At 50.4% G+C, this 24,679-nt stretch overlaps 2 protein-coding genes across 2 annotated transcripts; one reads left to right on the forward strand and one right to left on the reverse strand.

The window, feature by feature from the left end:
• Window positions 1-1,458: 1,458 nt before the first annotated feature.
• spint2 (serine peptidase inhibitor, Kunitz type, 2) lies at window positions 1,459-8,506 on the reverse strand. Its single transcript, XM_084675044.1, has 9 exons — window positions 7,863-8,506; window positions 6,540-6,710; window positions 4,149-4,277; window positions 3,507-3,545; window positions 3,256-3,417; window positions 3,014-3,067; window positions 2,632-2,802; window positions 2,409-2,456; window positions 1,459-2,312 (listed from the first exon to the last, which is right to left on the reverse strand). The coding sequence occupies exons 1-9, from the start codon at window positions 8,284-8,286 to the stop codon at window positions 2,125-2,127; spliced, it is 1,386 nt and encodes a 461-aa protein (XP_084531170.1). The 5' UTR covers window positions 8,287-8,506; the 3' UTR covers window positions 1,459-2,124.
• Window positions 8,507-9,776: 1,270 nt separating this feature from the next.
• On the forward strand, window positions 9,777-23,785 carry ppp1r14ab (protein phosphatase 1, regulatory (inhibitor) subunit 14Ab). The gene is made up of 4 exons (XM_084675045.1): window positions 9,777-10,048; window positions 21,839-21,919; window positions 22,391-22,423; window positions 22,682-23,785. The coding sequence occupies exons 1-4, from the start codon at window positions 9,851-9,853 to the stop codon at window positions 22,817-22,819; spliced, it is 450 nt and encodes a 149-aa protein (XP_084531171.1). The 5' UTR covers window positions 9,777-9,850; the 3' UTR covers window positions 22,820-23,785.
• The last annotated feature ends 894 nt before the right edge of the window (window positions 23,786-24,679 follow it).

The following is a 24,679-nucleotide window of genomic DNA, read 5'->3' on the forward strand; positions in this document are numbered from 1 at the left end:
TACAATCTATGCATTGTAGATCCTTCTCATGCCTTGTGCACATTCTATAGCTACTATCTCTATCCTCATTCTACTTGCGTACATACATTCTATATCTTTAGTCTCCCAAGGTTCCATTCTAAACAGGATATCTCTGTTTCCATATCCAGTCTGGATGTTCCATGTGATCATATTCGATAATACTGCTCTCCTTGGTCTCTCCGTACACCCTCATATTTACTGTTCATCTTTACCTCCCTCCCTCCCCCTCCCCCCCCTCCCTCCCCCTCCCTCCCCTCCTCCCCCTCCACCTCTCCCTCCTTCCCCTCAACCTCTCCCTCCCTCCCTCCCTCCCTCCCTCCCTCCCTCCCTCCCTCCCTCCCTCCCTCCCTCCCTCCCTCCCTCTCCCTCCTCCCCCTCCCTCCCTCCCTCCCCTTCCTCCCTCCCTCCCTCCTCCCTCCCCCTCCCTCCTTCCCCTCCCTCCCTCCCTCCCTCCCCCTCCCTCTCCCTCCCTCCCTCCCTCCCTCCCTCCCCCTCCTTCCCCTCCCTCCCTCCCTCTCCCTCCCTCCCTCCCTCCCTCCCTCCCTCCCTCCCTCCCTCCCTCCCTCCCTCCCTCCCTCCCTCTCCCTCCTCCCCCTCCCTCCCTCCCTCCCCCTTCCTCCCTCCCTCCCTCCCTCCCCCCTCCCTCTCCCTCCCTCCCTCCCTCCCTCCCTCCCCCTCCTTCCCCTCCCTCCCTCCCTCTCCCTCCCTCCCTCCCTCCCCCTTCCTCCCTCCCTCCCTCCTCCCTCCCCCTCCCTCCCCCTCCCTCCTTCCCCTCCCTCCCTCCCTCCCTCTCCCTCCCTCCCTCCCTCCCTCTCCCTCCTTCCCCTCCCCCTCCCTCCCTCTCCCTCCCTCCCTCTCCCCCTCTCCACTGACAGGGCACAAATGGAATGATGACTCGCTCTCTATTTTTACTGTTTAAGGATCACAGCATTCTGCCGGAATCTCATTGACTAATAGCTGCCCCCCTTGGCATGTATATAGCGTGTGAGTGTGTGTGTGTTTGTGTAGCGTGAGTGTGTATGTAGTGTGTGACTGTGTGTGTGTGGGAGGGGTGTGTACGCATGGCTGGGAAGTGAGCTCAGCGCTTTGTCTTCGGGCCCTAATTTTAGAACTGTTCCTTGATTGGCTGTCTGTCTGAGGACTCAGTGAACACTTCTTCCCTGGAGGAGAGGTTTCAAGGCCTCATCGCCGTACCTGGTTAACACCCCCCCCCCTCCCCCCCCCCTGAGGAACTCAGAACTAGAAGGTGGGCGGAACACTGAACTCTTACAACTTAATTCATTATTTACCATCCTCATCATATCCGTTATCATGAAGAAAAACATTTAATATATTGTTCAATAACCAGTCTTCAGACTGTGTGACTTCCTGTGGCTGCTTCTGCCCTCTAGTGGTAGGAAGAGAGTGTGCTCCAAAAACAATAAGCAAGAGCCGCCATAAAAGGAAGTCCAGTTCATTTTATTTGTATAAATACATTTAGCAGTCAGGCCCGGGTGACTGAATATGTGTGTGCATGTATGTAACGGTCTGCTTGGCTCAGAGGTCCATCTCACAGGAAACAAGGATTCTGGTTCCTGTATTAATGAGTATTGTAATGTTACGTGTGTGCTGTGGGGTACAAACTCAGTAGTATTTTATTAGTGCAAATAAGGGAACTATAGAACAAGAGAGGTTTAAAAACAGGAAAACATTGCAGTGAGTGATCACCTTCACCTAATCGTAGTATAGTAAAATATATTCATTTCATCCTTCCCAAATTAATTTTAAAAAGATGATCAAATGCTTTCATTGAATATACTGTTGTCCCCTTCCAGTGGTTAAGTAACTTAGGCTGTCCTTCTCTCAAGGCAGACGAGAGAATCTCAAACTATCTCCCTGCTTCTCTTTTAAACACAGTGTCAAGAACATCCATCCATTAAGTGGATTTTAAAAAGGTCAAAAGGTCAGTAGGCTACTGTTGGTCTGCAAACTAAAATCTTGAAAGCAAAAAAAAAAAAAAAAAAAATCTAAAGATTTTAAAACTCCACATCACTCCCTCCACCAGGAGGCCATCAGACCACCATCTGCAGGCCCCTGGAGCCCAGACGCAGCCTGGGCCTTTCCTCAGGCGCTAGCCGCCTTAGGGCTCTCGTCCTGGGTCAGGGTCTCCAGCGAGGTCTGCCTGGTCAGCAGCTCCTCCTTGTCGCCGTGGGAGGAGCGGTGCTGGCAGCGGGCCCGGAGCGCCGTGACCACGATCAGGCCGGCCAGCACCAGCACGGTGAGAGCCACCAGGATGCCCACCACAAAGAGCGCTGGGGGACGAGAGAGGTCAGGGGTCAGAGGTCAAACAGAGAAACAGTCAAGAGGGGTCGGGAGGGGGGGGGGGGGGGGGGGTCGTTGCTGCTCACCTGGCACCCACCAACCATGTACATCAGCGTTCAAGAGCTCGAAGCGACCTGCAGAGTTACATCCAATTAGTGAGCAGGCAGGATGTGACCTAACAGTGACAAGGCACCAGCCCTCAGTGGTCAGTTAGTTTCCACAGTGCTCTGTCATACCGTCTCCAGGAATCACACACACTTCTTAAAGGTGAGTTAGCGGGCAGAGGAGCCCTCTGGCTAAGCGGCCTACCCTGATCCCCGGTGCAGCGAGCCAGGCACTCGGCCGCCGTACTGTAACTGTTGCTGTTGCCTCGGCAACCTCCGTAGGTGAAGGGGCGGCAGGTGTGGGTGACGGAGTCAAAGTAGAACATGGGGAAGGAGGCCCTGCAAGGCCCCGCATCATAGGGGACCAGACAGCTGTCTGGAGGGGGGGGGGGAGGGGCATTATCATCAGCCATCCTGGGACTCATTTTCAGATTTTAAGACTCTTGAATACGTAAAGTACTATGTCCCAGTCTCAGGCACAAGTAAAGCAACAACACCAATAAACAAGCGGACCTCTGGCAGAGAGAGAACCGCAGTTAGAACATGCTAGAACCCAGTGAGACACTTTGGAAAGCTCTGCTCGTTACCCGTGTATTGTTGGCTGGCAACACCAGGACCCTTCTTGGAAGTGCTGACGGACACTGGAGAACGGAGAGATGAACGGAGGTGAGAGATCGAGGTTTAAACTAACATAACAATGGAGGAGAGCGAGAGCGAGAGCGAGAGAGAGACAGACAGAGAGACAGAGAGAGAGAGAGACAGAGAGAGAGAGAGACAGAGAGAGAGAGAGAGAGAGAGACAGAGAGAGAGAGAGACAGAGAGAACGAACCTGTGCAGGAGCTCATGCAGTCCTCCTCTGAGGGGTAGTTGTTGCTGTTGCCACTGCAGCCTCCGAAGATGAAAGGCCGGCATGTTTTCGTGGTAAAGTCGTAGTGGAAGCGTCTCATAGACGCCCGGCATGGTCCCACCTCCGGCTTGGCCTGGCAGCGCTCTGATTGGGAGGGGAGAGCACAATCAGATGCTCCGATTGGCTGGAACAATAGGGTTAAAGTCTTCCGATCGGGTGAAAATGTCCCTCACCTGCGTAGTCAGACTGCCCCTCCTTATGGATGTCTTGTTCTACAGCAACACACAGAGACAAGGTCTAGTCACACTATTCACACAGTACTACAAAAATACACTTATTTACACAGCACTGTACACATTTGTCAAGAGATGCACTCAGACATGGTTCATGTTGTTCTAAACACATAGTTGGTTTCTTAAAACCATGTCTGATATTCTGGATTCGTTTTTCTTTGGCTAGCTGAGAAGCATTCTGGGAGTATCTGCTGAGTGGTTGGAAGATGACGTCAACCAATCGGACGAGCATTACTGTTATCAAATGTGATGTTGTGGGTCAAGCTGGGACAAGACAGATGTAATCTGTCAAACTATGACAAATCTGCATGCTGGCCTGCGACCGGAACATTCTTAGGAAGATTGGTCACAGTGAGAAGATGTATTACTGAGAAGACTAACAAGAACATATCTTCATCATATCAGATAGTGTGGAAGCAACACAAGCATAACCACAGAGATGATACACGCACACACTACAAGATGTGAGTTTCTAGTTTCTGCCTGCCATCTTCTATATTTATGTATACGGTTGTTATTTACGACAGATATCTGCATCACGCTCATAAGAGAACAGAGAAGAAGTGAACATTGGGAGGTCACCTTGGTCATCCAGGCGCAGGGGCACGGACATCCTGCCCCGGGGAGAGGCCTGGACGGGCCCAGCGCCTGGCTCAGAGTCTGCTGCAGGTTCAGCTGTACCAGGATAGGCCTCCTTACTCCCAACAGGGCCTGAGAGAGAGACAGAGACAGCGAGAACGAAAAAGGTAGAGAGATAGTTTGTGACAGAGAGGGTGACAGAGAGAGAAAGAGAGTAAACAACCTCTGCTTTATTGTACTAGATCACTGCTCTACTGCACTAGATCACTGCTCTACTGCACTAGATCACTGCTCTACTGCACTAGATCCCTGCTCTACTGCACTAGATCCCTGCTCTACTGCACTAGATCACTGCTCTACTGCACTAGATCCCTGCTCTACTGCACTAGATCACTGCTCTACTGCACTAGATCCCTGCTCTACTGCACTAGATCACTGCTCTACTGCACTAGATCATTGCTCTACTGCACTAGATTACTGCTCTACTGCACTAGATCATTGCTCTACTGCACTAGATTACTGCTCTACTGCACTAGATCATTGCTCTACTGCACTAGATTACTGCTCTACTGCACTAGATCATTGCTCTACTGCACTAGATTACTACACTACTGCACTAGATCACTGATGTACAGCACTAGATCACTGCTCTACTGCACTATATCCCTGCTGTACAGCACTACATCACTGCTCTACAGCAGTAGAACACTGCTGTACAGCACTAGATCACCGCTCTACAGCACTAGATAAGGCCAGAACAGAACAAGCAGATGTTTAGTACACAGAGGGCAGCTACTCAGGTCATCCTCTCCCCTGTTGACACTGACACATTCCTGCGGCAGTGACACTCCCTCACAGATAAGACCTTGTCCAAACACACAAAGAAGGGCGTGTGTCAATAGTGTAACGTGACCTCCTGTCCTCTCCGTGAGGCCACACCGTGGGTCTACACAGGAAGTGTGGGACGGGGACCTGAGCCACCCGCGTCGTGTCCCCAGCCCAGTGAGAGACAGCCAGACAAGAGAGGCACGTCGCAGTATTGAGACGCACCCCCGGGGGGGTCGGCTACAACCCCTCAACTGGCCAGGGTCGCCTGCTAATGACCTCACAGCCCAGCCACGCCCTGATCCTCAGAATCCATGGATTCCGTCTGAGAGGGACTGATCCAGGCTAACAGAGCCACAGGTCACCTAACCGGTCGGACTGGAGAAAGATGAAACCAGCTGCCAGAAAACATGACATACACACCCAGATGATCACACAGGGAGACCAAACACACACACACACACACACACACACACACACACACAAAGAGCCTGAAAGCTCCCAGCTTAAACAGGTACAACAGGGTGATATTATGGACAACACAGGTTAATCTGTTGATAAACTCGTAGAAGTTTGACTGAAACTGTGTTTTGGTCATCCTGCTGGACTAATGAGAAGCTGCCAGACTTCAGGGTTATGTCAAAAGAAACAAACATTCACACCCTCAGTGCACACACCCACGCATTAACACACACTTACGCAAGCCTTCACATACACACTTCAGACACTTCAAAAGTTAACAGGTAACCAGCGTTCAGTCTGACCTGTGCAAATATGACAGTCAGTAACTTCCTGTTCTAAAACCATGGTGGTTGGTGGACTGACTACAGAGCAACACACAGGGACCCAGAGCACCACAAACACACACACACTAAATAACTCAAGACAAACTGGGAAGGGACTTCTCTGCTTTGTTTGTACAGGATGGCTCTCTGGACCAAACTGACACCCAGGGGGCGAACAGGAGAGGACAGGCACAAGAGACACAAACAGGTGACAGTTTGAATCTTCCAAAACAAACTAGTTCTATGATCTGGGATTGATGGATATAAACTCACAACAGTCAAACTGGGCTCAGACCAGTGACTAACCCAAGCAGAGAGGACAACCAAATCTAATTTAAATTGACTAAATGAGAGCTTAATACTTGTACATTATAGTAATATTTTCTATACAATTGAAAGTGTCCTGAAAATATATATTATATAATTGTGTAACTTAACGTACTCATTGATAACTTTTAATACATGTCAATATGTTTTGTAGTTGTTGTGTTTGGGGGCACCAGCCTAAACCAACGTGGCCACTCAGCCTCCACCTTAAAGCAGGCTGGTGACAACATCTCTCACGCAGCAGCAACATTTCCTGTTGGCTAATATTTTGTCCCTTCAACCACAAGGCCCTGAACCACAAACAACTTCCCATCAGCCACCTTCTGCTTTCCTCTTTATTTCAAAGAAGAACTGAATTATGCAAGCTGACAAAAGACAGTTTTTACGCAGTGGTTCTGGGAACCTGAATTCTTTGATGTTTAGGACCATGAGGGGGTGATCTGACGGCAGCTCCTACCTGTGACCCCGGAGCAGGTCTTCTCACACTCCTCCTGGGACAGGAAGTTGTTGCCGTTGGCGTTGCAGCCGCCATAGATGAAGGGCTTGCAGGAGCCGTTAGCGGCGTGGTAATAAAACCTGGGGTGGGAGGCACGGCACCTGCCCACAAACATGGGCTGGAGACACTGATCTGGAGAGAGGAGGGGAGAGAGAGAGAGGGAGGAGGGGAGAGAGAGAGAGGGAGGAGAGAGTTAGAGGGAGGGAGGGGATTGAAGGAGAGAGGGGGGAGAGGAAAGGAGAGTGAGGTCAATAGAAGTGTGATCTATTACAGATTGTGGCTTCATCAGAAGCCAGCCCAGATTAATTCTAAAACCTTCAGACTCTGAGAAGTGTGTTCAAACAGGATGACAAGGTCACGTGACAATGCCCATGACATGTAGATTTACAAAAAAACATACAAAAATCAACACTGGACTAAAGTGGATTCAGAACCAGCGACACAAGTGACAGAGGAGGCAGGGGGGTCTTAGAGTGAAGAACCACCCGCTTTAAAACATTTAATCCTCTGTTGCTCATTACCATAACAGTTTCCATTTTAAAAGCACACATGACTCTGTTGCTCTTCACCTTCTCAACATGTCATTCAACATGACTGTGACTAGTCGGACTGGATCCTAACAATGTGCTGTGAGCGGTTCAAAAGCAGAGAAGAAAACTTTGAATCAGAGTCATTCTTCATTGTAAGAAACTGTAGTAACGCCCTGCTCGAGGTTTGCATTTCCCCAGAATATTTACATATTGTGAGCTGCCGTATGTGAACTTGTCAGACTGGTTAGACCTGTCGTGTTCACGGTGAGGGGTGGGTAGAGGGACCGTGGTGCTGCCACAGGAAAAGCTAAGCAGACAAACAGCATTCTTTTCTTTAAAAATGGACGCCCACGTTGGTCAACAGGCTTAGGTTATCCATCTCTTCATCTTAACCCGCATCCTTGTTAACATATTTCAACGACAAGAACGAGGCTAAAGTCCAGTATTGTCACATGAACTACTGTTCTCACAGAGTGCTAATGGCAAGTCAATAAAATGGGTTGTGTTTGTCAAGTCAATAAAAGTGTTGGGGCACGAGGGGGCAAAAACGACTGAGTAGCCTAATGGTCTTCCAACGTCACGTGACCGTTTAAGGTCTGTCGACCCGCCCTGGCCCTAAATTATGATTAGAGAGATGATACATAGCGCAAATGGTGATCCTACACAAGACAACAATGCGTTGATGATATCATTTGGAATTATAGTGAACCCGTGACTGTTATGTGGTGTACCCGGGTATTTTAATAACCCTTACCTGTTGAATTGGATACCCTCGTTTTGCTGTCGCTGAGGCCAACAACTTGGATTCTCGGGGTGTGTTGACGCTCGGATGTTTTACGGAAGACCTGGAACTGCGTCGAGGGCCCCAGAGTGCAAACGTCTAGGCCGTCTTTAATGCAGGTCACTAGGTAGCACTGAGCCATGCCGTCTGCTGGTCTACCGATCATAGCCAGCTGGCAGTCCTTGTTGTTGCAGCAAGCCTTCTGACACCCTTCCATTTCGGTTATCGCCGGTAAGTAAACCAGATTACGGGCTCCGTTGTCGTAGGATATCGGTTCTAGACCCTGTTCGGGGTCGGATTCTGTGTCCCACGCGCACCCCCCTATTCCCTCCTGCACCTGAGATGTGACGAACACAATGAAGAGGCACAATATGCCGCCGCTCAACACCTGAGCCATGGTGGTTGTTCTACCTGTCTCTGTCCTCAGCCTTACCTCACAATTAAACTCCTTGATTCAAGTTTCCTGATCAAACCAAAGAAAACGTTGGGGTTTTTTTACTAGCCAAACTAATCAATTTAGAAGTGCGTAGGCTCTGCTTCAACAACTTCCCTGTTGAAGAACGTTGTTCTTTGTTGTTTCACGTAGACTATACGCTCCACCGTTGTAACAGGTGCGGTTTTCCCCACCCACCGTCACGCCCCACAACTTTCATCCTTCCTTGTATGACGTCATATGTTATATCCATATTAAGTTGTAAGTTTTCTGAACAATTCGGTTCAGTTTATATAATGATTTATTGTGATTACCATTAGGCATATTTTATTCATTTAGCAGACGCTTTTATCTAAAGCCTCAAACAGTAGCCTATGCAGACAGACAGTATTGGCTACGGCTAAACATCAGTATATCGGTTGTCAGTCTATCCTCTATAAACTCGCGGGATTCTCGTCTTCATTCCCCCAACACTCCCAGACTAATGTTCCAGTTTAATGAACCTCCCTGGTCCCTGCTAACACTGCTAACCACAAACATGACGAGACACTCATTTACTTTACTGTTGTCATTACTGTACTACATTAGTACAACCGAGACAGCCTGATCTCTGGTCACTTCGAATCTGTAACAATGCATAGAAACTGAAGTAATTCCAATAATGCGAAATTATGTAATTCCAGTGTTAATTAAACTCAGTTTAGCTAATAGGTTTTTTAAAGGTTGAAAACATATTTACCAAAGAATGTTTCGAAAAGTTGAAAAAGAAATGTGAAAAAGGTTCGGAAAAAAAGCACAACTAAGAGACCAGAAAACACTGCTGTGCATGCTACGCCTGCTTCAGTCAGTAGATGGCGCGCAAGACTGTTTTATGAATGCTGAAACTGGAGTTAAGTGAGGCTTCGCCCTAGTCACGGAAGCGTTGTGTGTGTGTGGTTGTGTGTGGTGGTGGTGTGTGGTGGTGGTTGTGTGTGGTGTTGGTGGTGTGTGAGTGTAACACGGAAAAAGCAAACGATACAGGGAGAGAGAGAAAGGGTTTGGGGGGCGATTCGATTTGGGTCTTAAGATGTGAACACACTAGCATTACGATACACTATAGTTAAGGGTGCGTATTGTTAAAATATGTGACCATGACTCATTACTTGGCATGTACTCATTTTAGTAAGTAACTGAGTAACTAGAAGTTAATTTGTTTCTGATCTACATGTCTCGGAATGCTATCTGTGAGCCTATGTCATACTGTCATCTCCTCCTACGACCTACATATTTTATTTGTTGGCAGAAATATAGAGTTATTTAAATAATCCATTATTAATGACACTGCGCATAACCTCAGGAGAGTTTAGCTACATTGCTTGAGGCGCACAGCAGAAAGGGGACACATTCTGCGGCACTAGGACCCAGCAGCTGTAACCGCGCCTCACATTTGGAATGAACGGTGCAACCGCTAAGGCGCATCTACTGCGCCCCGACCGCATTTACTCGCTTCGGTCTACCAGTCTGCACGTGTTCGTCATTCGTTGTGGACATGGCAGCGAACCGGGTCGGGAGGAGATGTAACAACAAAGTCCACTCACCGAGCAGGGGCTCCGGTAGGGAACCGGGTCTAAGCGTGCAGAAGCGGCAAGCGCGTGTGACTGTCAAGTACAACAGAAAGGAACTTCAGCGGCGCCTGGATGTGGAGAAGTGGATAGACTGTGGTCTGGACGAGCTCTATCTGGGGAAGGTGAGCCGCGTCCACACAACACCGACACAGGCTCGAGCAACACGGGCTGTGGTGACTTCGGTTGATAACCAAAATAGCCCCTTTACGCCCAGTATGACGAGGAAGAAAATCATCACAAATCTGTGGGCTATAATAATAATAATAATACATAACTGATAATAGCCTATATACATATTTTCTCTTGTAGCTATACTTCCCAATGGAAGGTAAGCTACAATAAGGTATATAAGGTAGCCTAGTTGGCTGGGCAGAATTCTCGAATGTTGTTTTATGTAACAGTTAGTCAGCTTTGGTGTCAAGAGGCCATTGAGTGACATAAAACGACTTGGCAGAAGCCGCGGGCCACGGAATCCACTGGAGCGTGCGTCTGGCGCATCCTATTCTTCCACGCGCAGGGAGTGACTTGATCGCTTTAATGAATCGTTGTGCGCAGTAACTGCTGGCTATACGTATAGAAATAGTTTTTTATATAGACGAGCTGTCTGCGAATATTGGCTAATTCGTTTGTCTATTTACTGTAAATGGGAATTACACAGTGAAGGTCCAGAGTGACTCACCATCTACGCTCAGTGAATAGACGGGGTGTACTTTAGACTTAAATCAATTCTATGTTGGGTGCGTACGCGCCAAGACGCGTGGCCCTGCCTGTGCACCCTCTGCAGGCCTTTTGGGGCAACCAGCTGACCTTTAAAAAACACGCCTCAAGTACACCTATAGTCTAGATTAGGGTTACAGTTCAGCCGGATCAAACGAGTCCAGCGGGGTTGATATCGCCGCTTGTGTTGTTGCCTCTTATCAGGATCTGTGACGTCTCTCTCTTCTTTGCGTTCATAACGAAAGAAGACACAGCCCTTCCACGTGCGAGAAGTGGCTCGGGACCAACATCACTCTCTGCGGCCTATTGTGTTAAAAACTAAAAGATATGAAAACCTTATCTGATCTTATATTTACGAGGTTGGTTATTGTGGTCATTTAGCGTAGGCTTTGAAGAGTGGGGTCGATAAATGTTGTGTGACTGGGAAGGAGCCTTCAGATCCCCGGGGCATAGTGGGGTGGGGGGGTGGGGGGGACTGGGAGGGGATGTTTGGGGGGGAGGGAGTTGGGGGGATGGCTTTGATAGAATAAAGTGTTCCCATGCACATCCATATATTACCAGAGAACCAGGGGGTTGGTGATTGGCCGGTTGGCCGGGCCGCCTGCTGCCTTACATGGAGGACTGGCTGGGGGAGGACTGACTGGAGGAGGACTGACTGGTGGAGGACTGACTGGTGGAGGACTGACTGGTGGAGGACTGACTGGAGGAGGACTGACTGGTGGAGGACTGACTGGAGGAGGACTGACTGGAGGAGGACTGACTGGTGGAGGACTGACTGGTGGAGGACTGACTGGTGGAGGACTGACTGGTGGAGGACTGACTGGTGGAGGACTGACTGGAGGAGGACTAGCTGGTGGAGGACTGACTGGTGGAGGACTGACTGGTGGAGGACTGACTGGTGGAGGACTGACTGGAGGAGGACTGACTGGAGGAGGACTGACTGGTGGAGGACTGACTGGTGGAGGACTGACTGGAGGAGGACTGACTGGTGGAGGACTGACTGGTGGAGGACTGACTGGTGGAGGACTGACTGGAGGAGGACTGACTGGTGGAGGACTGACTGGTGGAGGACTGACTGGAGGAGGACTGACTGGTGGAGGACTGACTGGTGGAGGACTGACTGGTGGAGGACTGACTGGAGGAGGACTGACTGGTGGAGGACTGACTGGTGGAGGACTGACTGGTGGAGGACTGACTGGAGGAGGACTGACTGGTGGAGGACTGACTGGTGGAGGACTGACTGGTGGAGGACTGACTGGTGGAGGACTGACTGGTGGAGGACTGACTGGTGGAGGACTGACTGGAGGAGGACTGACTGGTGGAGGACTGACTGGTGGAGGACTGACTGGTGGAGGACTGACTGGTGGAGGACTGACTGGAGGAGGACTGACTGGTGGAGGACTGACTGGTGGAGGACTGACTGGAGGAGGACTGACTGGTGGAGGACTGACTGGTGGAGGACTGACTGGTGGAGGACTGACTGGTGGAGGACTGACTGGTGGAGGACTGACTGGAGGAGGACTGACTGGTGGAGGACTGACTGGTGGAGGACTGACTGGTGGAGGACTGACTGGTGGAGGACTGACTGGAGGAGGACTGACTGGTGGAGGACTGACTGGTGGAGGACTGACTGGTGGAGGACTGACTGGTGGAGGACTGACTGGAGCACAGGACCAGACAGGAAGTCAGGGAGAGTGTGCGTGGGAGCAAACAGGAAGTCATTTAGTGTCATGGGGACCTGGTGGTGTGTGGCTGGCATGACTGATGGGGAGAGGGAAGGGGGCGGAGCATCGGGCCCAGGAATGGGGAATGCTGATTGGGTGGGGTGGGGGTTTGGGGGGAGAGGGGAGGGGGGCGGGTAGGATGGATTGGGATACAGGGATAGAATTGGGGTGAGGGGTGAAAATGTGCATTTTCCATCCATCTGCTTCAAAATTAAAGATCGTCAAGTATACATTAAGAAAACCCTAACAGGAGATGTTCAGACATTCATATCTGGATGTTTTTCGTTCGTTCGTTTTACGTTTGCGTTCTCAATGGACCTTCTACTCATTCAGAAGAGAGTGCTACGACATGGTGGTAAAACTTGACTGCAGACTCAATCTGTCTAATGCAGAGATAACTGCCTGACTGGAATATACGTCACTGGAGCTGTGGTAGTAAAACTGACATGGAGTCTCTCTCTCTCTCTCTCTCCCCTCATCTATCTCTCCTTTCTCACGTTTAGTATCTACTCCCCAAATACCCCCCCAACACACATTAAAACATCCACACACATGACCCCCCCACACACACACACATGAACCCCCCACACACACATTACCCCCCCCCACACACACACACATGAACCCCCCCCCCCCCACACACACACACACACACACAGTCAGGAGCAGCTGTAGCATCTTATCTCTTGTATCTATGTTACTGAGAGGGTATACTGTCCCCTCTTCCTATGTAACGATGGCTGTGTGTGTGTGTGTGTGTCTGTGTGTAATCAGATCTGCCCCAGACTCATTTCCTCCCCCTGCCCTCCCCCTCTACCCCTCCTCCCACCACCCCTCTCTGGGGCTGACCGCATTTGTGTGTGTGTGAAGAGGTGGGTTGACCTGTGTGTGTGTGTGTGTGTGTGTGTGTGTCTGTGGTGCTGACCATCACTAGACCTGCCTGGACAGACACTTAACGATCCTTCCTGTTATTGACTGATGACAGGCCAGTCCCTTTGGGGGGGGAGGGGGGGGGTCTATATTAACAGGGGGTGGGGTCTGAGAGGAAGGGGTGTGTGTGTGTGTGGGGGGGGGGGGGGGGTTGGAAGGGGGGTTGATGGTCCCATATGTCACCACCAAAGAGCACAAAGGAAGAGAGAGTCATGCAGTCCTCCCCCTCTTACACACACACACACACACACACACACCCTGCTGTACATCCCTGTTGTGTCCGCTCCTGAGCATTAACCCTGGTGCATGGCTCCATTATCAAGCTCCATTAGTCTTGAGTCAGCGCCACGTCCACGCTCAGTCACACAGCCGGGATTAAGACCCCTGAGTGAGCCTGGCTGACCGGCTGACTGACCGGCTGGCTGGCTGACTGACTGGCTGACTGACTGGCTGACTGGCTGACTAGCTGACTGGCTGACTGGCTGACTGACTGGCTGACCGGCTGGCTGACCGGCTGGCTGGCTGACCGGCTGACTGGCTGGCTGGCTAACTGGCTGACTGGCTGACCGGCTGGCTGGCTGACTGGCTGACTGGCTGGCTGACCGGCTGGCTGGCTGACTGGCTGACCGGCTGGCTGGCTGGCTAACTGGCTGACTGGCTGACCGGCTGGCTGACCGGCTGACTGGCTGACCGGCTGACTGACCGGCTGGCTGGCTGACTGGCTGGCTGACTGGCTGACCGGCTGGCCGGCTGACTGGCTGACCGGCTGGCTGACCGGCTGACCGGCTGGCTGGCTGACTGGCTGAAAGTACAATCCCATGCTTACTGCCTGGCTAAATAGCTGACTGTCTCTCAGCCTCCCTTCTTGCCTGCCTGCCTGCCTGCCTGCCTGTTTGCCTGGCTGGTTACAGGGTTTTGTCCACAGCTGCATGCCTGGTGAACTTCCATAGATCTAATCTTCCTTCATCATTCACTGGACCACACAGATGGGGAGTGGAGGATGTGCTGCACAGGGAAAGTCTTATCAGGGTAAGGCTTCAGTAGAACCATTTGTTAGAGACTAAGAGAAAGAGGTGAATAGAGAGAAGAAAGAGACAAAGAGAGAGAGACATAGAAACAGAGATGGAAAGATGAACAAAGAGAGAAGAGTGACCCAGACACACCTGCCTGTGACTGATAGAAGAGTTGATCTGGCTGGGCTGAGCTGAGTAGTAGTCATCTGTATGCAGATGAGGCGAACAACCATCAACACAATAACCACATCTCGACAGAAAAGCACACCATGCTGCCTCGAATACAGTATGCTGTGTGTGTGGATAGTAATGTTGTATTTAAATTGAGCAGCAGGGGACAGCCCTGTTAGCACAGGGGAGGGGAGGGGAGGGGAGGGGAGGGGAGGGGAGGGGAGGGGAGGGGAGGGGAGGGGAGGGGAGGGGAGGGGAGGGGAGGGGAGAGGAGAGGAGAGGAGAGGAGAGGAGAGGAGAGGAGAGGAGAGGAGAGGAGAGGAGAGGAGAGGAGAGGAGAGGAGAGGAGAGGAGAGGAGAGGAGAGGAGGGTGATTACTCCTACAGCATGGGCCATGGTTGTTCAGCAGACAGAGAGACAAAGGAGGAGAGAAAATGCCTCAGCGTTCCGGAGTGTTTTGTTTACAGGAGTGTTCCGTTCCATTGAAAGGTTCTAGAACTGTAGAGTTCGGCTGAAGGTCTTGTGAGGATGATGCGTCAAAACACCATGCATTTGGATCCGTTGTTTTGTTCAATGAGCCCTTGAGCCATGTTGTCATTGTATTTGATATCAGACCACCTTTGCCATTTCTGTAAATGTTTTACAGTGTGTCAGTATTGCGTAATGCCTTCAACAAAGAATAGATGTAGAAAAACAATTCATTGCTTAACCAATACCAGATATTGCTGAGTTTCAGTTATTTTATTCATGATATGACTGAATGTCGATAGCATGAGGTGGTAGAGTGAATGGATGAGGAGTGTTGTCCTGACACAGCCTGCCTATCAGTCTTCTGCTGAGACAAGGCCTGCTGGCCGGATAGTCAACAGCCAGGACAAGGCAGGTCACAGGCTGGATCAGGGTGGTGGCATTGGAAAATATTACACACACACACACACACACACACACAACCTGTTCTGCGTTTAGATCAGACACACAGATGGTGTGATGCTGGAGGGTGCAGTTGAGACCAGGAAATACCTACCAGAGAACAGGGCACTACCCACAAACCACTGGGCTGGAATTGACTTGAACTCAATTTGATGATGTTAAACCAGACAGACTGACTCACATTCTCATTTTCATTTCATTCAATTCATTTTTGCCTTGCTCTGGCCTTGACGACCAGCTGCACTGGGTTGCTGAGCGCAAGATCGTAAATCTGTCCCATGATATCTGGGCCTTGTCGTTTTTTATGGAAGAAACATATACACACAGTCTTCTCTCGCCCTAAGACCCTAAATATTCAGATTTGCACTTTGGCCTTAATATCTTATACATATTAGTGGCAATACTAATCAGTCAACAGCTTTGCATCTGGTTTTCAGTAATATAGCATATAAAAGTTAAAAAAGTGATTGAGGTTCATGTTCAATCATATAATCCATAATCATTTCTCCATCTTCATAATTCCAACAGTGTGATGTGTTTCTACATCACTGGCAAAGGGAAAAGAGTGTGACATCAAGAGTGTCACAGTGTCATCACCAAGTTGGACACACACTTTTACTAGTACTACACACCCCCACACACACCTACACATACCCACACACACCTACAAACAGTCATCCTCTCTTCCTTGCTCTCTCTCTCTCTCTCTCTCTCTCTCTCTCTCTCTCTCTCTCTCTCTCTCTCTCTCTCTCTCTCTCTCTCTCATTCTCCTCACCAACCTGCCCACTTCACCCAGTTGTTTTCATCCCGCTACACATGCATGCTGTTGGCTCCCTAACAGTCTGCTGCCTGGGTGTGTGATGGTGTACAGCCCTTTTTACACGCAAGCATGTCACAGAGGGCTTCACATATGCCCATAGAACTGCCCCTCAACCAACCTAAACCCTCTAGGAAGACAAGCAAAAACTCTCAGAAAAACTCCCAACGGGAGAAAAAATGGAAGAAACCTTGGGAGGAGCAATTCAGAGAGGGATCCCCTCCTCCAGAAACGTGCTCTCAGCAGGGGCTGTATCAGTGTGCTACTGGGGGTCACAGAGGGATGATTACTGCATCGTTGTCAGTAGCAGTCCATTCTCCACCGTGCGTGCTGCTGAAGAAGGGCTTATTCTGTACTGCGCTGGGCGAGGCCCAGGTATGAGCGCTCAAACAGGTTTTGAAGCTTCTGTGAAATAGATCTGTCATCGGTCGCATCACGTCTTTCTGTTTGAAGGTGGTGAGATAAAGAGAGAGAGTCTCACGTTAACTTTTAAGTTTTAGAATGTGTGTGCGTGTGTGCGTGTGCGATTGTAGGCATGAGCAAGGGTGAGTTCTGCTGGCATTATGAGTTGAAAGAAAGGGTAGTGCCCCCTGGTGGGGGAGGGAGGGCGGGAGGGGGGCTGAAACAAGGCCTTGGATCCTCTCACTGTGACCTTCAGACTCCCCCCTCAGACAACACACACACACACACATTAACACACACAAGGCTGGGTCCACCTGGCTACTGGTCCTCTGTTGTTCAAAGAATGTGTGTCCCCAGTTTGCAGGTCTGTAGCCAGTAAGTCACACACACACTCGCACACATTCACACACACACACACACACTCAATCAGTCTGGCTGCCCTAGAGGGCTGTGAGAACCTGTCACCAGGGCCCCTATTTGGGCTTCTCTGCTGGCAACAACATAGCTGGAATTATTCCCTTCTGAACCTTAACGCCTGCCAGCAAACCTACCAGTCAGCCAGACAAGAAACCAGCCAGCCAGTCAGCCAGACAAGAAACCAGCCAGCCAGACAGACAAGAAATCAGCCAGCCAGACAGACAAGAAACCAGCCAGCCAGACAGACAAGAAATCAGCCAGCTAGTCAGCCAGCCCAACCAGCCAGCCAGCTACTCAGCCAGCCTCACCAGCCAGCCAGCCAGCTAGTCAGCCAGCCAGTGAACCAGCCAGCCAGCCAGCCAATCACAGCAACCAGACTTTGAGACGTTAGACTCAAGAAAAGGTGTTTTCTGTGTTCCTGGTGGGAGGATGAGAGGCAGGGCTGCTGGGGGGATGAGAGGCAGGGCTGCTGGGAGGATGAGAGGCAGGGCTGCTGGGAGGATGAGAGGCAGGGCTGCTGGGAGGATGAGAGGCAGGGCTGCTGGGAGGATGAGAGGCAGGGCTGCTGGGAGGATGAGAGGCAGGGCTGCTGGGAGGATGAGAGGCAGGGCTGCTGGGAGGATGAGAGGCAGGGCTGCTGGGAGGATGAGAGGCAGGGCTGCTGGCAGGATGAGAGGCAGGGCTGCTGGGAGGATGAGAGGCAGGGCTGCTGGGAGGATGAGAGGCAGGGCTGCTGGGAGGATGAGAGGCAGGGCTGCTGGGAGGATGAGAGGCAGGGCTGCTGGGTGGATGAGAGGCAGGGCTGCTGGGAGGATGAGAGGCAGGGCTGCTGGGTGGATGAGAGGCAGGGCTGCTGGGAGGATGAGAGGCAGGGCTGCTGGGAGGATGAGAGGCAGGGCTGCTGGGAGGATGAGAGGCAGGGCTGCTGGGAGGATGAGAGGCAGGGCTGCTGGCAGGATGCTGTAGTTAATGATGCATGAAAGTGACCCATAATAAGTAGTGTGGTCGGGGGGGGGGGGTGGCAATGAGAGAAGGGGGATGCTGATGAGGGGCGAGGAGGGGAGACTAGGAAACTAGGAGACTAGGAAACAAGGAGACTAGGAGACTAGGAGACTAGGAGACGGTGGCATGAGGGATTTCTAACAGGCTGTGAGAAAGTGAACTGATGTTATCACATTGTTGGGAATGTTTGGTATCATAACTCTCCCTCCCTCCCTCTGCTCTCTCTCTCTCTCCCTCTCCCCCTCTGCTCTCTCTCTCGGTCTCTCTCCCTCCCTCCCTCTGCTCTCTCTCTCTCTCTCCCTCCCTCCCTCTGCTCTCTCTATCTCCCTCCCTCCCTCCCTCTGCTCTCTCTCTCTCTCTCCCTCCCTCTGCTCTCCCTCCCTCCCTCCCTCCCTCCCTCCCTCTGCTCTCTTTCTCTCCCTCCCTCCCTCCCTCCCTCCCTCTGCTCTCCCTCCCTCCCTCCCTCCCTCCCTCTGCTCTCTCTCTCTCGGTCTCTTAATGTGTCCCTTACTCACTCCCTCCCCCACTCTCCCACCTTCTTTTAAAGTGTTTCTCCTTCTCTCTACCACTTTCTCCCTCTTACTCTATTCCTTCCATCTTCTCTCCCTCACTCTCCTTCTCTCTGCACCTCTGTCTCTCCCCCCTCTTTCTCCCTCCCCTTCTCCATCACTTTTTCTCTCCACATTTTGTTGTTGCTCTTTTAAAGGGGCAATTGACTGTTTTTTTTTGAGTATTTCACACTGTTCCTTAAGGTCTCCGAATAGGGTATGTAACATTGGTTGGGTTGAAAATGGCCCGGGTGCTGTTCTATGCCCTCTGACAGATCCTCTGAAATGTTCCCGGGAAAAAACACTAGCTTTTCTCCTTTTATGGTATGTTCTTTAATATTTAGATAAGCTGCGCGCTGATTGGTTGGTTATCAACGCGTGAAGCTGGGAGCAAAAACGCAACACAGCCAACAGCAGCACTCGCTGAAACACCGAAGTTGGAGACTTGAAATAAAAACACGCAAATAAATCTATTGTGTCTACACAACACTGTTTTCAACAGATTGACTATATATCATTTGAAATGATAACATTACTTGTTTCCACTTCTGTTGTTGAAGCAAACTGGATTGACTTAAGTGGGTAGAACGTTAGGCTACAGCTTAGCAACCAAACCATATCCTGATTCTACTCTGCTTCAGTTAGCTAGCTAGGCTAGCTCTAGATATCATGCTGTAAAATAACATGACAAAGATCTGGACAAACATGCTTCGTGAATTGTAGATTTTCATTACACAGGTTATTTATTTGAATGAAACACAGTCAGGAACATGAATCAACGTTAGCCCCATTGCCAATAAACTAGGCTAAATTATCACACATTCTACCTATGCTCTTGCGTTAACTAGCAAGCTAAACTTGTTTACATGCCTACAGTCTAGGTGTTACTAGTAACAGTTACTAGCAATGCTACCGTATCCTGTATCAAGCACCTACCTTTCTCCAGTTCTTTCAAATAGATTATCTAGATAGGTGTTAGCAATAAGCCAGACTGCTGTTCGTTATTCTGGCTATTTTTCGGAAGCTTCCCTTCTAATGCCGACTACAGCTAGTCTAGCTAGAGTCATTGGATGTGTGTAGAAACGTATTTAGCATTCTACCTGGTATGCTATATACAGGAAACGTTAGCATTGCTAATAACTGTTAGCACAACATCATACTGTCCTTATAGCTTGCGGTTGCAATGAACATACGGTCGGAACAGCACCTCTTTCCAGGTTCAGCTTCCTAGCAAATTCTGCTTGAAATTGTCCAAGGTTCTCAAAACTGTCTTGGGTGAAATGTTCAGAGCAAATGAATGATTGAGTGTTGAACTTCGTCGGGATCTTCTCATAGACAACAGCAGCCATGCCTGTCGAATGTTTGGCTCCTTGGGAAGACTGTGAGTGATAGCCTTCCCTGTACAGCCTGGAACACAGCATTTACGACCGTGGTCCATTTTCAATATCCTTGTTATAATTCAAAACGTTCTTCTTTGTAATTCCTTATAAGTAGCCTACACAGAGCAGCGTGCAGCCAAACTAGTTTCGGAGATAGACGCTACCTCGGGCTGGTCTGGATGTAAATTCTGGGGCGTGACAAAGATACAGACCAGAGCCAATAAGAGGGCGATCACTGGTCCTACGTAGGACCGGTAGCTTTGTTGAAAAGCTAGCGTTTTACAGCCAAATGTTTTCTTTTTGAGATTTGAATAGGAAAGAGGTGTCAATGGACTTTGATATTCACGGTATGTTCAGTTTACCCACCGAGCTGTCGTTATTCAACTATGACAATGTAAAATCGGTTTTGCAGTCAATTGCCCCTTTAAAACATCCTCTCTCTCTCTCTCTGCTAGCATCTCTCTTTCCTCTCAGACTAAGGTCCCTGTGTTCTGACTGGGAGTTGAACCCTGTGTGATCTGGGTACTGTGGTGCTCTCGAACCCTGTGTGATCTGGGTACTGTGGTGCTCTCGAACCCTGTGTGATCTGGGTACTGTGGTGCTCTCGAACCCTGTGTGATCTGGGTACTGTGGTGCTCTCGAACCCTGTGTGATCTGGGTACTGTGGTGCTCTCGAACCCTGTGTGATCTGGGTACTGTGGTGCTCTCGAACCCTGTGTGATCTGGGTACTGTGGTGCTCTCGAACCCTGTGTGATCTGGGTACTGTGGTGCTCTCGAACCCTGTGTGATCTGGGTACTGTGGTGCTCTCGAACCCTGTGTGATCTGGGTACTGTGGTGCTCTCGAACCCTGTGTGATCTGGGTACTGTGGTGCTCTTGCGTCTGCTGACAACAGCCATCTGAAGAAGACACTATTTCATAACCGTCCCTGTTCCTGCCCTGCTGTGTCTTACAACACAGTGAGTCAGCTCAGCAGGCGGCCTCCACTGACATGCCATACACACACACACACACACACACACAAGCTCACACACACACACAAGCTCACACACACACACAAGCGCACACACGTACACACACACAGTCTCTCCCCTGTGAGACGGTTACAGTTCAGTGAGCACATGTGTCCTAGGAAAACCTACTTTAGGAAGAGCTGTGCATGTCTCTGATCCTTCCTGCAATGTGTTATGGATGGTATTGATCAAATGGTATTGATCAGATGGTATTGATCAGCTATGAGGAGGGATTGTCCTCATCTCCAGCTGTGATTAAGAAGGCTGTAGTTCTAAGGACTAGGGGGAGAGGAAGGAAGCCTGCCTGTCTGCCTGCCTGCCTGCCTGCCTGTCTGCCTGTCTCTGTCTGCCTGTCTGCCTGTCTGCCTGTCTGCCTGTCTGTCTGCCTGTCTGCCTGTCTGTCTGCCTGTCTGCCTGTCTGCCTATCTGCCTGTCTGTCTGCCTGCCTGTCTGCCTGTCTGCCTGTCTGTCTGTCTGTCTGTCTGTCTGCCTGTCTGACGCTCTGTCTGCCTGTCTGTCTGTCTGCCTGTCTGACGCTCTGTCTGCCTGTCTGTCTGCCTGTCTGTCTGCCTGTCTGTCTGTCTGTCTGTCTGTCTGTCTGTCTGCCTGTCTGACGCTCTGTCTGCCTGTCTGTCTGCCTGTCTGTCTGCCTGTCTGACGCTCTGTCTGCCTGTCTGTCTGCCTGTCTGTCTGCCTGTCTGACGCTCTGTCTGTTTGTCTGTCTGCCTGTCTGCCTGTCTGTCTGCCTGTCTGTCTGCCTGTCTGACGCTCTGTCTGTTTGTCTGTCTGCCTGTCTGACGCTCTGTCTGCCTGTCTGTCTGTCTGACGCTCTGCTGTTCTTGTTCTCAGGAGGAAGACATGCCTGAAGAGGTGAACATCGACGAGCTGCTCGATCTGAAGAGTGACGAGGAGAGAACACACAGACTGCAGGTGACCACACACACACACACCACACACAGACTGCAGGTGACCACACACACACACACCACACACAGACTGCAGGTGACCACACACACACACACACACACCACACACAGACTGCAGGTGACCACACACACACACACACACCACACACAGACTGCCGGTGAGTCAGGTGGCTGAACGGTGAGGGAGTCGGCCTAGTATTGTCAGTCGCCAGATTGATTCCCGGCCGTGCCAAATGACGTTGTGTCCTCGGGGGAATGTCCCTGTACTTACTGTAAGTTGCTCTGGATAAGAGCGTCTGCTAAATGACTAAATGACATACACAGAGTGCAGGTGACCACACACACACACACACACCACACACAGACTGCGGGTGACCACACACACACACACACATAACACACACACAGATAACAGCACCATCTTGACTGTTGTTGACCTGAATGTTTAACTGTTGGTGCTCTTCTTTCTTCTCAGGAAATCCTTCAAACCTGCAACACCAACACAGAGGTAGGAAGTGCTTCCACCCTTCACTACTGAGGAGGGGGTCTGAACCTCCGCTCTTCCTCCCCCCCCATCCTCCCTCCCTTCTGATTCCTTCAGACGTACCTGCTCCCTCTCTGACTGTGTCCCCTCCCTCTCTGACTGTGCCCCCTCTCTGACTGTGCCCCCTCTCTGACTGTGCCCCCTCTCTGACTGTGCCCCCTCTCTGACTGTGCCCCCTCTCTGACTGTGCCCCCTCTCTGACTGTGCCCCCCTGCTCTCCAGGTGTTCGTCCAGGACCTGGTCTTGAAGCTTCACGGCCTGCAGAAACAGGAAGAGCTCCACAACGACGGCATCGAGCACCCCCAGCTGCACATCTTCCCCAACCGCCCGGGCTCTGTGGACAGAGAGGTGCTGCACTGAAGGCCCTGGTCATCCTGGTCCCCATGGTAACCCTGGTCCCCATGGTAACCCCAGAGCCCCACCCCCCTCAGTCTTCTACCCCAGCAGCCTATTTACCAGGTCGACGCCCCTGACCCTCTTCTGAGAAGCAGACCACACCCTGCTTACGAACCTGCAGTGCTCCGTACACACACAGATAGACACACGCACACAATCACACACACACAATCATACACACACACAATCACACACACACAAAGAAATACACACATTTCAGACCAGTGCTCGACTTGATGAGAGTTCTGCAGACAGCTTACCTGCGCTACACACACACACAGGTGTAAAGGGGTGCACACAACTCACAGGCAGTCACCAGTCTCTCCAAGCTCTAATGTCAAATACATTCTTATAATTCCAAGATGATTTAACAATGAGAGGATTCACGTGTGTAAAAGAGCCTTGTCTCTCTGTACCTCCTCCCCCTGCTGTCGTCCACACTGGTACATTCCATCACCTCCATGTCCACGTTTTGTGAATGTTACCAAGCAGTATTACAATACCTGATGTTCACCCGCCACTCTTAAACACGACTGTTACCACGGATATCGAGGTGCGGGCTGTTTCCCTAGTAATGCCGCCGTGATGTCAGTTGACCTACATGGGAAGAACTGACCACGCCAAAGTGTATTTGTTTAAAACTCCCAGTGACTGAAATAGGCTCCAGTGATTGATACGGATGATTAAAGGGGGACTAAGCCAGGCTGGTTCACTGTGGAGGGGATGTTGTGCTTTGCGCTTAGTCCCCCTTTAAGGTCTGCCTGTCTCTCCTGCTTCACTCTAGTTTCTCATTCTGGCCACCTCAGGTAGCTGCTGTTCCCCAACTTTGATGTCTGTGTTTTATATGACAGGATTTGTAACATGGTTTGTATGTGGTGCGTTGGCGGATCGTGTTTGTATATGATTTTAAATAAAGTTTTGGAATTTGAATTGCTCTTCTCCAATCATTTTGTTGTTCAGCAGCTGCGAGACAGGCGTGTCCATGTGAGAAGCTGTTTTCGTATTTTCACCGAAAAGATCCAGAGACAAAATATCCTGAAAGTATCCACTGGCATCTTTCGCGCCTGCCTGGACGTTCTGACAGGATTGGAGTGGCAACAAAACAACACTACTCTATTGCCCCTTCTCTTGCTCCAGATGGATGTTTCTCACAGCTGTCTGGTTCTCTCAGGTCTAAGCCAGACCTCTGGGTAGAGACTAGCCTGCCCCTGGCAGCGGAGTTGGTCTGATCAACAGTAGCAAAACATCGCACTCTGGTGGTGCGCTTTGGCAATTGCAACCTCCCGACATGTTGTGACAGTACCTCACATGACCACTAGATGGCGCAGAGCACCTGCGATGCCAAGTTGCACCATTGGCTTCAGTTGTTTTTCCTTCGTTTTTCCTTCATAAGGCCTGAAGGCTCTTTGTCTATCAAACCTTACCTGGTGACTATCCATTACCTGTATACTTAGCTGATTACCATTTTAATATAATAATAATTGTATTTTTAAATATCAGTTATGGATACATGGTGATAAGCCTGGGAACTGGGTTATCATGGGATGGTTGCCCCTAACTACAGTCCTTGACTGAAAGGCACCTTTGCCATCACAGGACAGAGACCTGTCCTGATGACATCACCCAGTGTTTCAGAGAGAATGTGTTCTGTCAACACGTTTGACTGTTTTGGTGTTTGTAGAATGAACAAAACCATTAGCCTCTGTCTGTGTGTGTGTGTGTACACTGTGTGTGTGTGTGTGTGTGTGTGTGTCTGTATGCCTGTATATGTACTGTGTGTACAGTAGTAGTGTGTGTTTGTACAGTGAGTGTGAGTGAGTATTC

This window comes from Hypomesus nipponensis, chromosome 15 (assembly GCF_054491055.1).
Source record: "Hypomesus nipponensis isolate SF chromosome 15, ASM5449105v1, whole genome shotgun sequence".
Lineage (NCBI taxonomy): Eukaryota > Metazoa > Chordata > Actinopteri > Osmeriformes > Osmeridae > Hypomesus > Hypomesus nipponensis.